Source organism: Hypanus sabinus, chromosome 2 (assembly GCF_030144855.1).
Source record: "Hypanus sabinus isolate sHypSab1 chromosome 2, sHypSab1.hap1, whole genome shotgun sequence".
NCBI classification, from domain to species: Eukaryota; Metazoa; Chordata; class Chondrichthyes; order Myliobatiformes; family Dasyatidae; genus Hypanus; species Hypanus sabinus.
In genome coordinates this window covers 179,979,742-179,993,027 of record NC_082707.1, presented here as the reverse complement: position 1 = coordinate 179,993,027, position 13,286 = coordinate 179,979,742, and the positions used below count along the sequence as shown (strand labels likewise).

The window sequence follows — 13,286 nt, the reverse complement described above, 5'->3', positions numbered from 1 at the left end:
TCCGATGGTTTACACAGACTGTCCGACGGGTTACAGAGACTGTCCGACGGGTTACAGAGACTGTCGATGGGTTACACAGACTGTCCGACGGGTTACAGAGACCGTCCGATGGGTTACACAGACTGTCCGACGGGTTACACAGACTGTCCGATGGGTTAGAGAGACCGTCCGATGGGTTAGAGAGACTGTCCGATGGGTTACAGAGACTGTCCGACGGGTTACACAGACTGTCCGACGGGTTACAGAGACCGTCCGATGGGTTACACAGACTGTCCGACGGGTTACACAGACTGTCCGATGGGTTAGAGAGACCGTCCGATGGGTTAGAGAGACTGTCCGATGGGTTACAGAGACTGTCCGACGGGTTACAGAGACTGTCGATGGGTTACACAGACTGTCCGACGGGTTACAGAGAGACTGTCCGATGGGTTAGAGAGACTGTCCGATGGGTTACAGAGACTGTCCGATGGGTTACAGAGACTGTCCGATGGGTTACAGAGACTGTCCGATGGGTTACACAGACTGTCCGATGGGTTACACAGACTGTCCGATGGGTTACACAGACTGTCCGATGGGTTACACAGACTGTCCGACGGGTTACAGAGACTGTGTGACGGGTTACAGAGAGACTGTCCGACGGGTTACACAGACCGTCCGATGGGTTACACAGAGACTGTCCGATGGTTTACACAGACTGTCCGACGGGTTACACAGACTGTCCGACGGGTTACAGAGACTGTCCGATGGGTTACAGAGACTGTCGATGGGTTACACAGACTGTCCGACGGGTTACAGAGACCGTCCGATGGGTTACACAGACTGTCCGACGGGTTACAGAGACTGTCCGATGGGTTAGAGAGACTGTCCGATGGGTTACACAGACTGTCCGACGGGTTACACAGACTGTCCGATGGGTTAGAGAGACCGTCCGATGGGTTACAGAGACCGTCCGATGGGTTAGAGAGACTGTCCGATGGGTTACAGAGACTGTCCGACGGGTTACACAGACTGTCCGATGGGTTACACAGACTGTCCGATGGGTTACACAGACTGTCCGATGGGTTACAGAGAGACTGTCCGATGGGTTAGAGAGACTGTCCGATGGGTTAGAGAGACTGTCCGATGGGTTACAGAGACCGTCCGATGGGTTAGAGAGACTGTCCGATGGGTTACAGAGACCGTCCGATGGGTTACACAGACTGTCCGACGGGTTACAGAGACTGTCCGATGGGTTAGAGAGACCGTCCGATGGGTTACAGAGACCGTCCGATGGGTTAGAGAGACTGTCCGATGGGTTACAGAGACTGTCCGACGGGTTACACAGACCGTCCGACGGGTTACACAGAGACTGTCGATGGGTTACACAGACTGTCCGACGGGTTACAGAGACTGTCCGATGGGTTACACAGACTGTCCGACGGGTTACACAGACTGTCCGACGGGTTACACAGACTGTCCGATGGGTTACAGAGACTGTCCGATGGGTTACACAGACTGTCCGATGGGTTACACAGACTGTCCGATGGGTTACACAGACTGTCCGATGGGTTACACAGACTGTCCGATGGGTTACACAGACTGTCCGATGGGTTACACAGACTGTCCGACGGGTCACACAGACTGTCCGATGGGTTACACAGACTGTCCGATGGGTTACAGAGAGACTGTCCGATGGGTTAGAGAGACTGTCCGATGGGTTAGAGAGACTGTCCGATGGGTTACACAGACTGTCCGATGGGTTACACAGACTGTCCGATGGGTTACACAGACTGTCCGACGGGTTACAGAGACTGTCCGATGGGTTAGAGAGACTGTCCGATGGGTTAGAGAGAGACTGTCCGATGGGTTACACAGACTGTCCGACGGGTTACACAGACCGTCCGATGGGTTAGAGAGACTGTCCGATGGGTTAGAGAGACTGTCCGATGGGTTAGAGAGAGACTGTCCGATGGGTTAGAGAGACTGTCCGATGGGTTAGAGAGACTGTCCGATGGGTTAGAGAGAGACTGTCCGATGGGTTACACAGACTGTCCGACGGGTTACACAGACCGTCCGATGGGTTAGAGAGACTGTCCGATGGGTTAGAGAGACTGTCCGATGGGTTAGAGAGAGACTGTCCGATGGGTTAGAGAGACTGTCCGATGGGTTAGAGAGACTGTCCGATGGGTTACAGAGACTGTCCGATGGGTTACACAGACTGTCCGACGGGTTACAGAGAGACTGTCCGACGGGTTACACAGACTGTCCGACGGGTTAGAGAGACTGTCCGATGGGTTACAGAGACTGTCCGATGGGTTAGAGAGACTGTCCGATGGGTTAGAGAGACTGTCCGATGGGTTACACAGACTGTCCGATGGGTTAGAGAGACTGTCCGATGGGTTAGAGAGACTGTCCGACGGGTTACACAGACTGTCCGACGGGTTACACAGACCGTCCGATGGGTTAGAGAGACTGTCCGATGGGTTACAGAGACTGTCCGATGGGTTAGAGAGACTGTCCGATGGGTTAGAGAGACTGTCCGATGGGTTACACAGACTGTCCGACGGGTTACACAGACCGTCCGACGGGTTACACAGACCGTCCGACGGGTTACACAGACTGTCCGACGGGTTACAGAGACCGTCCGATGGGTTAGAGAGACTGTCCGATGGGTTACACAGACTGTCCGACGGGTTACACAGACTGTCCGACGGGTTACACAGACTGTCCGACGGGTTACACAGACTGTCCGACGGGTTACACAGACTGTCCGACGGGTTACAGAGACTGTCCGACGGGTTACACAGACCGTCCGATGGGTTAGAGAGACTGTCCGATGGGTTACACAGACTGTCCGACGGGTTACAGAGACCGTCCGATGGGTTAGAGAGACTGTCCGATGGGTTACAGAGAGACTGTCCGATGGGTTACACAGACTGTCCGATGGGTTACAGAGAGACTGTCCGATGGGTTACAGAGACTGTCCGATGGGTTACAGAGAGACTGTCCGATGGGTTACAGAGACTGTCCGATGGGTTACACAGACTGTCCGACGGGTTACACAGACTGTCCGATGGGTTACACAGACTGTCCGACGGGTTACACAGACTGTCCGATGGGTTACAGAGAGACTGTCCGACGGGTTAGAGAGACTGTCCGATGGGTTAGAGAGACTGTCCGACGGGTTACACAGACTGTCCGATGGGTTAGAGAGACTGTCCGACGGGTTACACAGACTGTCCGATGGGTTAGAGAGACTGTCCGACGGGTTACACAGACTGTCCGATGGGTTACAGAGACTGTCCGACGGGTTACACAGACTGTCCGACGGGTTACACAGACTGTCCGATGGGTTACAGAGACTGTCGATGGGTTACACAGACTGTCCGACGGGTTACACAGACTGTCCGATGGGTTACAGAGACTGTCCGATGGGTTACAGAGACTGTCGATGGGTTACACAGACTGTCCGACGGGTTACACAGACTGTCCGATGGGTTACAGAGACTGTCCGATGGGTTACAGAGACTGTCCGATGGGTTACAGAGACTGTCCGATGGGTTACAGAGAGACTGTCCGATGGGTTACAGAGACTGTCCGACGGGTTAGAGAGACTGTCCGATGGGTTACAGAGAGACTGTCCGATGGGTTACACAGACTGTCCGATGGGTTACAGAGAGACTGTCCGATGGGTTACACAGACTGTCCGATGGGTTACACAGACTGTCCGATGGGTTACACAGACTGTCCGATGGGTTACACAGACTGTCCGATGGGTTACAGAGAGACTGTCCGATGGGTTACAGAGAGACTGTCCGATGGGTTACACAGACTGTCCGATGGGTTACAGAGAGACTGTCCGATGGGTTAGAGAGACTGTCCGACGGGTTAGAGAGACTGTCCGATGGGTTACACAGACTGTCCGATGGGTTACAGAGACTGTCCGATGGGTTACAGAGAGACTGTCCGATGGGTTACAGAGAGACTGTCCGATGGGTTACACAGACTGTCCGATGGGTTACACAGACTGTCCGATGGGTTACAGAGACTGTCCGATGGGTTACAGAGACTGTCCGATGGGTTACACAGACTGTCCGATGGGTTACACAGACTGTCCGATGGGTTACACAGACTGTCCGATGGGTTACAGAGACTGTCCGATGGGTTAGAGAGACTGTGTGACGGGTTACACAGACTGTCCGATGAGGAAGGCTGAACAAGCTTGGGCTTTTCTTTTGCAGTGAAGCAGGACGAGAAGTGTCTTGATAGAGTACAACAAAATGATGATAGGCATAAACAGAGTGGCCAGCCAGAGACCCAGGAAGGAAATGGTTAATATAGGGGGACATAATTTTGAGGGAAGTACAGGGGGAATATCAGAGGTAGGTTGTTTTGTTCGGTGTTTTTTTTATACAGAGCGCAGTGTGTACGTGGAACACCCTGTCAGGGCTGGTGGTAGACACAGATACATTAGGGACATTTAAGAAACACATAAATTGAAAGAAAATTGAAGGGCTATGAGGGAAGGGTGATGATAGCACATGGCTGGTGGTGAGTACCAACTCCGTGGGATGAAGGGCCTGTTCTGCGCTGAACCTCACTTGAGATGGTTAGGCTAGATTGGAATTCACCGCCAGATTCCCAACTCTAACGTGGGAATGCCATGGGCTGCCCTCGGAGAGGTGATGGGATTAATGCGGAAGCCCAGACCCAAGCGCGACCAGTACTCACCAGGAAGAGTTTGAGCTGATTCCTTCTGCTCTCCGCGTCCGAGGGGACACTCAGCAACTCCTGCTTCCAGTATATCACCTGGTTCCCAGCCTGATCCAGCCACTCCCCAAGGCCACCGGATTCTCTCTGAAACCTGGGAATTTCCGGAGAAGCCATTATAGACATCGTAGTGGAAGAGGGGGGATGGAGAGAGGGGGGGGGATAGAGAGACAGAGAGGGGGAGTGAGAGAGACAGAGAGACGGTGGGGTTGAGAGCAACGGGGGGCAAGAGCAACGGAGGTGCGAGAGAGACAATGGGGGGGCAGCGAGACAGAAGGGGGTGCAAGGGGTGAACAGTGACTCTACTGTCCCAGACATGGGGCTCCCAGACCAGACGTCACCTGGACATCATTAAAAAAAAAGAAACTTCTATCATTTTCCAGCACTCCACCGTTCACTATCTCCCTCCCAGCCATTCTTCCTCTTCCACAGAACCAGCCTCTCCCCTCGGGTTCCCACAGCTCTGGTCAATTATCAGGGACACAGCATTTCCTGAGCACTCTCTTCATTGCTGGCCCCATCTACAGCCTGGCGTTCACGTTAGTGACCTGCACCCCGAGGGCGAGGAGAGAGCAACATCTGGACCAAGGTGCACCACACACAGGTTACAGAGTCATTCATCACATAGAAAATAGGTGCAGGAGTAGGCCATTCGGCCCTTCGAGCCTGCACCGCCATTCAGTATGATCATGGCTGATCATCCAACTCAGAACCCTGTACCTGTTTTCTCTCCATACCCCCTGATCCCTTTAGCCACAAGGTCTATATCTAACTTCCTCTTAAATATAGCCAATGAACCGGCCTCAACTGTTTCCTGTGGCAGAGAATCCCACAGATTCACCACTCTCTGTGTGAAGAAGTTTTTCCTCATCTCGGTCCTAAAAGGCTTCCCCTTTATCCTTAAACTGTGACCCCTCGTTCTGGACTTCCCCAACATTGGAAACAATCTTCCTGCATCTAGCCTGTCCAATCCCTTTAGAATTTTATACGTTTCAATAAGATCCCCCCTCAATCTTCTAAATTCCAGCGAGTATAAGCCTAGTCGATCCAGTCTTTCTTCATATGAAAGTCCTGCCATCCCAGGAATCAATCTGGTGAACCTTCTCTGTACTCCCTCTATGGCAAGAATGTCTTTCCTCAGATTAGGGGACCAAAACTGCACACAATATTCTAGGTGCAGTCTCACCAAGGCCTTGTACAACTGCAGTAGAACCTCCCTGCTCCTGTACTCAAATCCTTTTGCTATGAATGCCAACATACCATTTGCCTTTTTCACCGCCTGCTGTACCTGCATGCCCACCTTCAGTGACTGGTGTACAATGACACCCAGGTCTCGTTGCATCTCCCCTTTTCCTAATCGGCCACCATTCAGATAATAATCTGTTTTCCTGTTCTTGCAACCAAAGTGGATAACCTCACATTTATCCACATTAAATTGCATCTGCCATGAATTTGCCCACTCACCTAACCTATCCAAGTCACCCTGCATCCTCTTAGCATCCTCCTCACAGCTAACACCGCCACCCAGCTTCATGTCATCCGCAAACTTGGAGATGCTGCATTTAATTCCCTCGTCTAAATCATTAATATATATTGTAAACAACTGGGGTCCCAGCACTGAGCCTTGCGGTACCCCACTAGTCACTGCATGCCATTCGGAAAAGGTCCCGTTTACTCCCACTCTTTGCTTCCTGTCTGCCAACCAATTCTCTATCCACATCAACACCATACCCCCAATACTGTGTGCTTTAAGTTTGCACACTAATCTCCTGTGTGGGACCTTGTCAAAAGCCTTTTGAAAATCTAAATATACCACATCCACTGGCTCTCCCCTATCCACTCTACTAGTTACATCTTTAAAAAATTCTATATTATATAAAATTCTATATCACACATACATCAAAACATACAGTGACACGTGCTGCTTGCAATAATCACCTACACAACCCAAGGATGTGCTGGGGACAGCCCACAAGTGCTGCCACACTTTCCAGAACCTCCACAAAACTCCAAAGAACAGGGAAACAAGCCCCATTCCTCCCAGCCACTGATACAAAACACTAGAGGTAGGCAGCAGGTCAGGAAGCAACTATACGGGGAAATAAACGGTCAAGGTTTCAGGCTGAAGCCCTTTAGCAGGAGTGGAAAGAAAATGGAAAGAACCCAGAATAAAAAGGTGAGGGAGGGCGAAGAAGTACAAACTGGCAGGGGATAGATGAGGGGGGAGATAGGTAGGTGGAGGGAGAGGTGAAGTAAGGAGCTGGTGGGGGGAGGAATAGGCGGAAGAGGTACAGGGTTGAAGAAGGTGGCATCTGATAGGAGGGGACAAACAAGAAAAAAATCTGCAGATGCTGGAAATCCGAGCAACACGCACAAAATGCTGGAGGAACTCAGCAGGCCTGGCAGCATCTATGGAAAGGAGTACAGTCGACGTTTCAGGCCGAAACCCTTCGGCGGGACTGGAGAAAGAAAGCTGAGGAGTAGATGTAAAAGGTGGGGGAAGGAGAGAGAGAAACACAAGGTAACAGCTGAAACCTGGAGAAGAAGGGGTGAAGTAAAGAGCTGGGAAGTTGATTGGTGAAAGAGACAAAAGGCCATGGAAGAAAGAAAAGGGGGGGAAGGAGAACCAGACGGAGGTGATGGGCTGAGATAAGGTGAGAGAGGGTAAAGGGGATGGGAAATGGTGAAGGGAGGGAGGGGTTTGGCGGGGCATTACCAGAAGTTTGAGAAATTGATGTTCATGCCATCAAGTTGGAAGCTACCCAAACAGAATATAAGGTGTTGTTCCTCTAACCTGTGTGGCCTCATCATGACAGAGGAGGAGGCCATGGATGGGCATATTGGAATGGGAATGGGAAGTGGAATTAAAATGGGTGGCCACTGGGAGATCCCGTCAGTTCTGGTGGATGGCGCATAGGTGGTTGGTGAAGCAGTCTCCGAATCTATGTCGGGTCTCACCAACATACAGGAGGCCACACCGGGACCCCAACAGACTCACAGGTGAAGTGTTGCTACACCTGGAAGGACTGTTTAGGGCCCTGGATAGTAGAGAGGGAGGAGGTGTAGGGGCAGGTGTAACGCTTGTTCCGCTTGCAAGGCTAAGTGCCAGGAGGGAGATCAGTAGGTACAAAATGCTGGAGGAACTCAGCAGGTCAAGCAGCATCTACGGAGAGGATTAAACGGTTAATGTTTTGGGCCGAGATCCTTCATTCACACTAACCAGTTCCACTGCTCCAGTAACGTCTCCAACCGGTGTAACTCCTGGTGGAGCCGATTCCTCAGGGATAACCAAGCATCCTCCAGGGCACGGAAATGGGCCTCTAGCTCAGGGCTCTCCACCACCTCCAGCAGGGCCCTCCCACTCCTCAGCACCTCCTCCATCCTCGGCCAGCTGTCCATGAGACTCCCCCGGATATGCTGCAGGGTCACAGAGAGCACAGCATTGAGGGAGGGCAAGGGGGAGGGGAAGAGGGCGGGCAAGGGGGAGGGGGGAGGGCAAGGGGGAGGGGAAGAGGGAGGGGAAGAGGGAGGGCAAGGGGGGGGAAGAGGGAGAGCAAGGGGGAGGGGAAGAGGGCGGGCAAGGGGGAGGGGGAAGAGGGAGAGCAAGGGGGAGGGGAAGAGGAAGCCTCCTACCAAGCTGCGGGTGAACAAGTCCCCACTGGTTCACTCCTTCCCCAGACACCTCCCAAACCCACAACCTTTCCCACATCCCCCTCAACCCAGACACACATCACCCTGTCCTGGGAAGTATATCCTTGGTCGTTCCTCCTCATTCCTCCTCAAAACCCTTCCCAACGCCGGTATCGCTGAAGAGTGTGGTAGTTCAGAGGTGATTCTCTCTCATCTTCTCAAGGGGCAGTTAGGAAGGAGCAATAAATACTGGCTTTCCCAGCAACCACCTTAGCTCAGGGCTCTCCACCACCTCCAGCAGGGTCTTCCTGTCCCTCAGCACCTCCTCCATCCTCACCCTTTGCCCCTGTGATCCCCATCCTTGGAGCTGTCCACAAGTCCACGAGAGTGGGCTCTGTCTTACGATGTGCGCTGGGTCCTTGGCCCCCAGACCCGCTTCCTCCAGCAGCACTCTGGTCCCAGAACATCACTAAGTTCAAGACCATAAGACAGAAGCACAGAATTGGTCTGCTCCGCCATTCAATCATGGCTGACATATTTTCCCTCTCAAACCCTTTCTCCTGCCTTCTCCCCATAGTCTATTACACCCTTAATAATCAAGAACCTATCAACCTCCTTTTTAAATATACCCAATGACTTGGCCACCTGTGGCAATGAAGATTCGCTATCCTGTGGCTAAAGAAATTCCTCCTCATCTCTTTTCCAAAGGAACATCCTTCAATTCTGAAGCTGTGCCCTCAGGTCCTAAACTCCCCCACGACAGGAAACATTCTCTCCACATCCATTCTATTGGAGCTTTCAATATTTGTCAGGTTTCAATGAAATTCACCTCATCAACTGCAGCAAATATGGGCTCAGAGCCGTCAAATTTTATACACCTCTCTCTCCCGCTCTCCTAGGTTCTAAGGAATAAAGGCCTAATCTGCCGATAACTCAGGCCCTTCAGTCTTGGCGACATTCTGGTCAATCTTCTCTGCACGGTCTCCACTTCAACCACGTCTTTCCCACAATAGTCCCCTATGCAGCCCCATCAATGTGACTGACCTGAAGGGTGCCAATGACTTCAGCCACGTGCTCCTTCGTCTCCTCCACCAGCCCAACGGACGGTAGCCGGGAGTTCAATGTTTCTACCTCCTTCGTCAGAGCCTCCCGCTCAGCCTCCAGCTCAGTCCAAACCTTCCAATCAGAGCGGAGAAATTGGCATGTGGCCATTAAGCCGGCAGAGTAAGTTCAGCCACATGCTTCACTGCAGCACCAACCCCAAAAACGCAAGAACTGTGATGGCCACGGTAGCACAGCTTCTACCACAATCGCTTATTAGCACCAGTGACCACTGTCCGGGGTTCAATTCCCTCTGCCGAGTAAGGAGTGACCACTGTCCGGGGTTCAATTCCCTCTGCCGAGTAAGGAGTTTGGATGTTCTCCCCATGACCATGTGGGTTTCCTCGCAAATTCCAAAGACATACAAGTGAGTGTTAGTGAGTTGCGGTGTGAACGGATTACGTACGGGTTAGTGTTAGTGAGTTGCGGTGTGAACGGATTACGTACGGGTTAGTGTTAGTGAGTTGCGGCGTGAACGGATTACGTACGGGTTAGTGTTAGTGAGTTGCGGCGTGAACGGATTACGTACGGGTTAGTGTTAGTGAGTTGCGGCGTGAACGGATTACGTACGGGTTAGTGTTAGTGAGTTGCGGCGTGAACGGATTTACGTACGGGTTAGTGTTAGTGAGTTGCGGCGTGAACGGATTACGTACGGGTTAGTGTTAGTGAGTTGCGGCGTGAACGGATTACGTACGGGTTAGTGTTAGTGAGTTGCGGCGTGAACGGATTACGTACGGGTTAGTGTTAGTGAGTTGCGGCGTGAACGGATTACGTACGGGTTAGTGTTAGTGAGTTGCGGCGTGAACGGATTACGTACGGGTTAGTGTTAGTGAGTTGCGGTGTGAACGGATTACGTACGGGTTAGTGTTAGTGAGTTGCGGTGTGAACGGATTACGTACGGGTTAGTGTTAGTGAGTTGCGGTGTGAACGGATTACGTACGGGTTAGTGTTAGTGAGTTGCGGTGTGAACGGATTACGTACGGGTTAGTGTTAGTGAGTTGCGGTGTGAACGGATTACGTACGGGTTAGTGTTAGTGAGTTGCGGTGTGAACGGATTACGTACGGGTTAGTGTTAGTGAGTTGTGGCATGTCATGTTGCAACCAGAAGTGTAACAACACTTACAGGTTGGCCCCAGCAGATCCTCGAAATGCGTCAGTCACTGATGCTAACAACACATTTCACTCTATGTTTTGATGTACATGTGACAAATAAAGGTAATCTTTTTTTAAACCTTAATCCAGCACAAGTCATGGAGAGATACAGCACAGAAACAGGCCTTTCAGCCCATCTCATCCATGCCGACCTGTGTGTCCATCTGTACCAATACCATTGGCCCACGTTAGGAGAAAGCTGCCTCGAGAGGGCAGTATCCTTCAAAGACCCCCACCATTCAGGCCACACCATCTTTGCACAGCCGTCGGGCAGGAGGTACAGAATCCTGAAGTCCCACACCTCCAGGTCCAGGAACAGCCATTTCCCTTCAGCCAGACAGTTCTTGAATGTTACGTGCTGGCATATGTGGTCAGCTGGCAGAGGGCTGGCTCAGAGCCCAGCCGTGTGCATCTGCCTTCCCGCATCCATCTCCTCCAGGTGACCCAGCTTCCCTCTACATCAAAAGCCATTAAAGCTGGCACCTTAATTCAGATTTGCCTTGTCTGTGGATGAGCGGTAACACACACAAAATTCTGTAGATGCTGAGCAGGTCGAGCAGCATCTATGGAGGGGAATAAATGGTTGACATTGCACGTTTTGTGTGGGTTGCCCAAGATTTCTGGCAGAATCTCATGTGTTTATGAAGAGCAATAAGATCTTGCTGCAGCTGACGGAATGTTAAGGGAAAACCTAGCAGGAAAATGGGATTACACTGTAGGCAAGCAGACTCGATGGGCTGAATGGCCATATTATAAACAAGTATGGCAGACGGTTGTGGAGCACCCAGCAGAACCGTAATCATGGCAGTTTAGCCATACATCCATGTAGGGTGTTAATATGGCAGCATAATAACATAGTTTGTGTCAACAATCAGCGCAGTCCCAGGATGTGCTGAGGGCAGCCCGCAAGAGTCACCATGCTTCCCACGGCAATGTAGTATTCACACAACTTTCAAACCCTAACCTACACTGTACATCTTTGGAATGAGGGAGGAAACCCACATGGTTATTGGAGAGTGTACAAACTCCTTACAGACGGCAGTGGGAATTGACCACCAATCATTGGTGCTATACAGCTTTATGCTAACAGTTACACTACCATGCTGCCAACCCTCCCACAGTACCGACCTCAGCAGTGACCCTCCCTCGGCACCAGACCCTCCCACGGTACCGACCCTCCCACGGTACCGACCCTCCCACGGTACCGACCCTCCCTCGGTACCGACCCTCCCACGGTACCGACCTCAGCAGTGACCCTCCCTCGGCACCAGACCCTCCCACGGTACCGACCCTCCCACGGTACCGACCCTCCCTCGGCACCAGACCCTCCCACGGTACCGACAGTCCCACGGTACCGACCCTCCCACAGTACCGACCTCAGCAGTGACCCTCCCTCGGCACCAGACCCTCCCACGGTACCGACCCTCCCTCGGTACCGACCCTCCCACGGTACCGACCTCAGCAGTGACCCTCCCTCGGCACCAGACCCTCCCACGGTACCGACCCTCCCACGGTACCGACCTCAGCAGTGACCCTCCCTCGGCACCAGACCCTCCCACGGTACCGACCCTCCCACGGTACCGACCCTCCCTCGGCACCAGACCCTCCCACGGTACCGACCCTCCCACGGTACCGACCCTCCCACAGTACCGACCTCAGCAGTGACCCTCCCTCGGCACCAGACCCTCCCACGGTACCGACCCTCCCTCGGTACCGACCCTCCCACGGTACCGACCTCAGCAGTGACCCTCCCTCGGCACCAGACCCTCCCACGGTACCGACCCTCCCACGGTACCGACCTCAGCAGTGACCCTCCCTCGGCACCAGACCCTCCCACGGTACCGACCCTCCCACGGTACCGACCCTCCCTCGGCACCAGACCCTCCCACGGTACCGACCCTCCCACGGTACCGACCCTCCCACAGTACCGACCTCAGCAGTGACCCTCCCTCGGCACCAGACCCTCCCACAGTACCGACCTCAGCAGTGACCCTCCCTCGGTACCAGACCCTCCCACGGTACCGACCCTCCCACGGTACCGACCGTCCCACAGTACCGACCTCAGCAGTGACCCTCCCTCGGTACCAGACCCTCCCACGGTACCGACCCTCCCACGGTACCGACCTCAGCAGTGACCCTCCCTCGGTACTGACCCTCCCTCGGTACCGACCCTCCCTCGGTACCGACCTCAGCAGTGACCCTCCCTCGGTACTGACCCTCCCTCGGTACCAGACCCTCCCACGGTACCGACCCTCCCACGGTACCGACCCTCCCACGGTACCGACCCTCCCACGGTACCGACCCTCCCTCGGCACCAGACCCTCCCACGGTACCGACCCTCCCATGGTACCGACCCTCCCACGGTACCGACCCTCCCACAGTACCGACCTCAGCAGTGACCCTCCCTCGGCACCAGACCCTCCCACGGTACCCGACCCTCCCATGGTACCGACCCTCCCACGGTACCGACCCTCCCACGGTACCGACCTCAGCAGTGACCCTCCCTCGGCACCAGACCCTCCCACAGTACCGACCTCAGCAGTGACCCTCCCTCGGTACCAGACCCTCCCACGGTACCGACCTCAGCAGTGACCCTCCCTCGGTACTGACCCTCCCTCGGTACTGACCCTCCCACGGTACCGACCTCAGCAGTG

The 13,286-nt window shown here is 53.5% G+C and overlaps 1 protein-coding gene across 8 annotated transcripts in view; it reads right to left on the bottom strand.

Annotated features, from left to right (window-relative positions):
• Positions 1 to 13,286, bottom strand: part of LOC132388244 (nesprin-2-like) — a 284,356-nt gene that overhangs the window by 101,430 nt on the left and 169,640 nt on the right. For all 8 annotated transcript variants that reach the window (XM_059960628.1, XM_059960590.1, XM_059960605.1 and 5 more), the window contains 3 exons: positions 9,424 to 9,555; positions 7,970 to 8,166; positions 4,711 to 4,843 (listed from right to left, as the gene is read on the bottom strand). In XM_059960628.1, the coding sequence (XP_059816611.1) occupies positions 4,711 to 4,843; positions 7,970 to 8,166; positions 9,424 to 9,555 (462 nt within the window). The remainder of the gene's footprint in view (positions 1 to 4,710; positions 4,844 to 7,969; positions 8,167 to 9,423; positions 9,556 to 13,286) is intronic.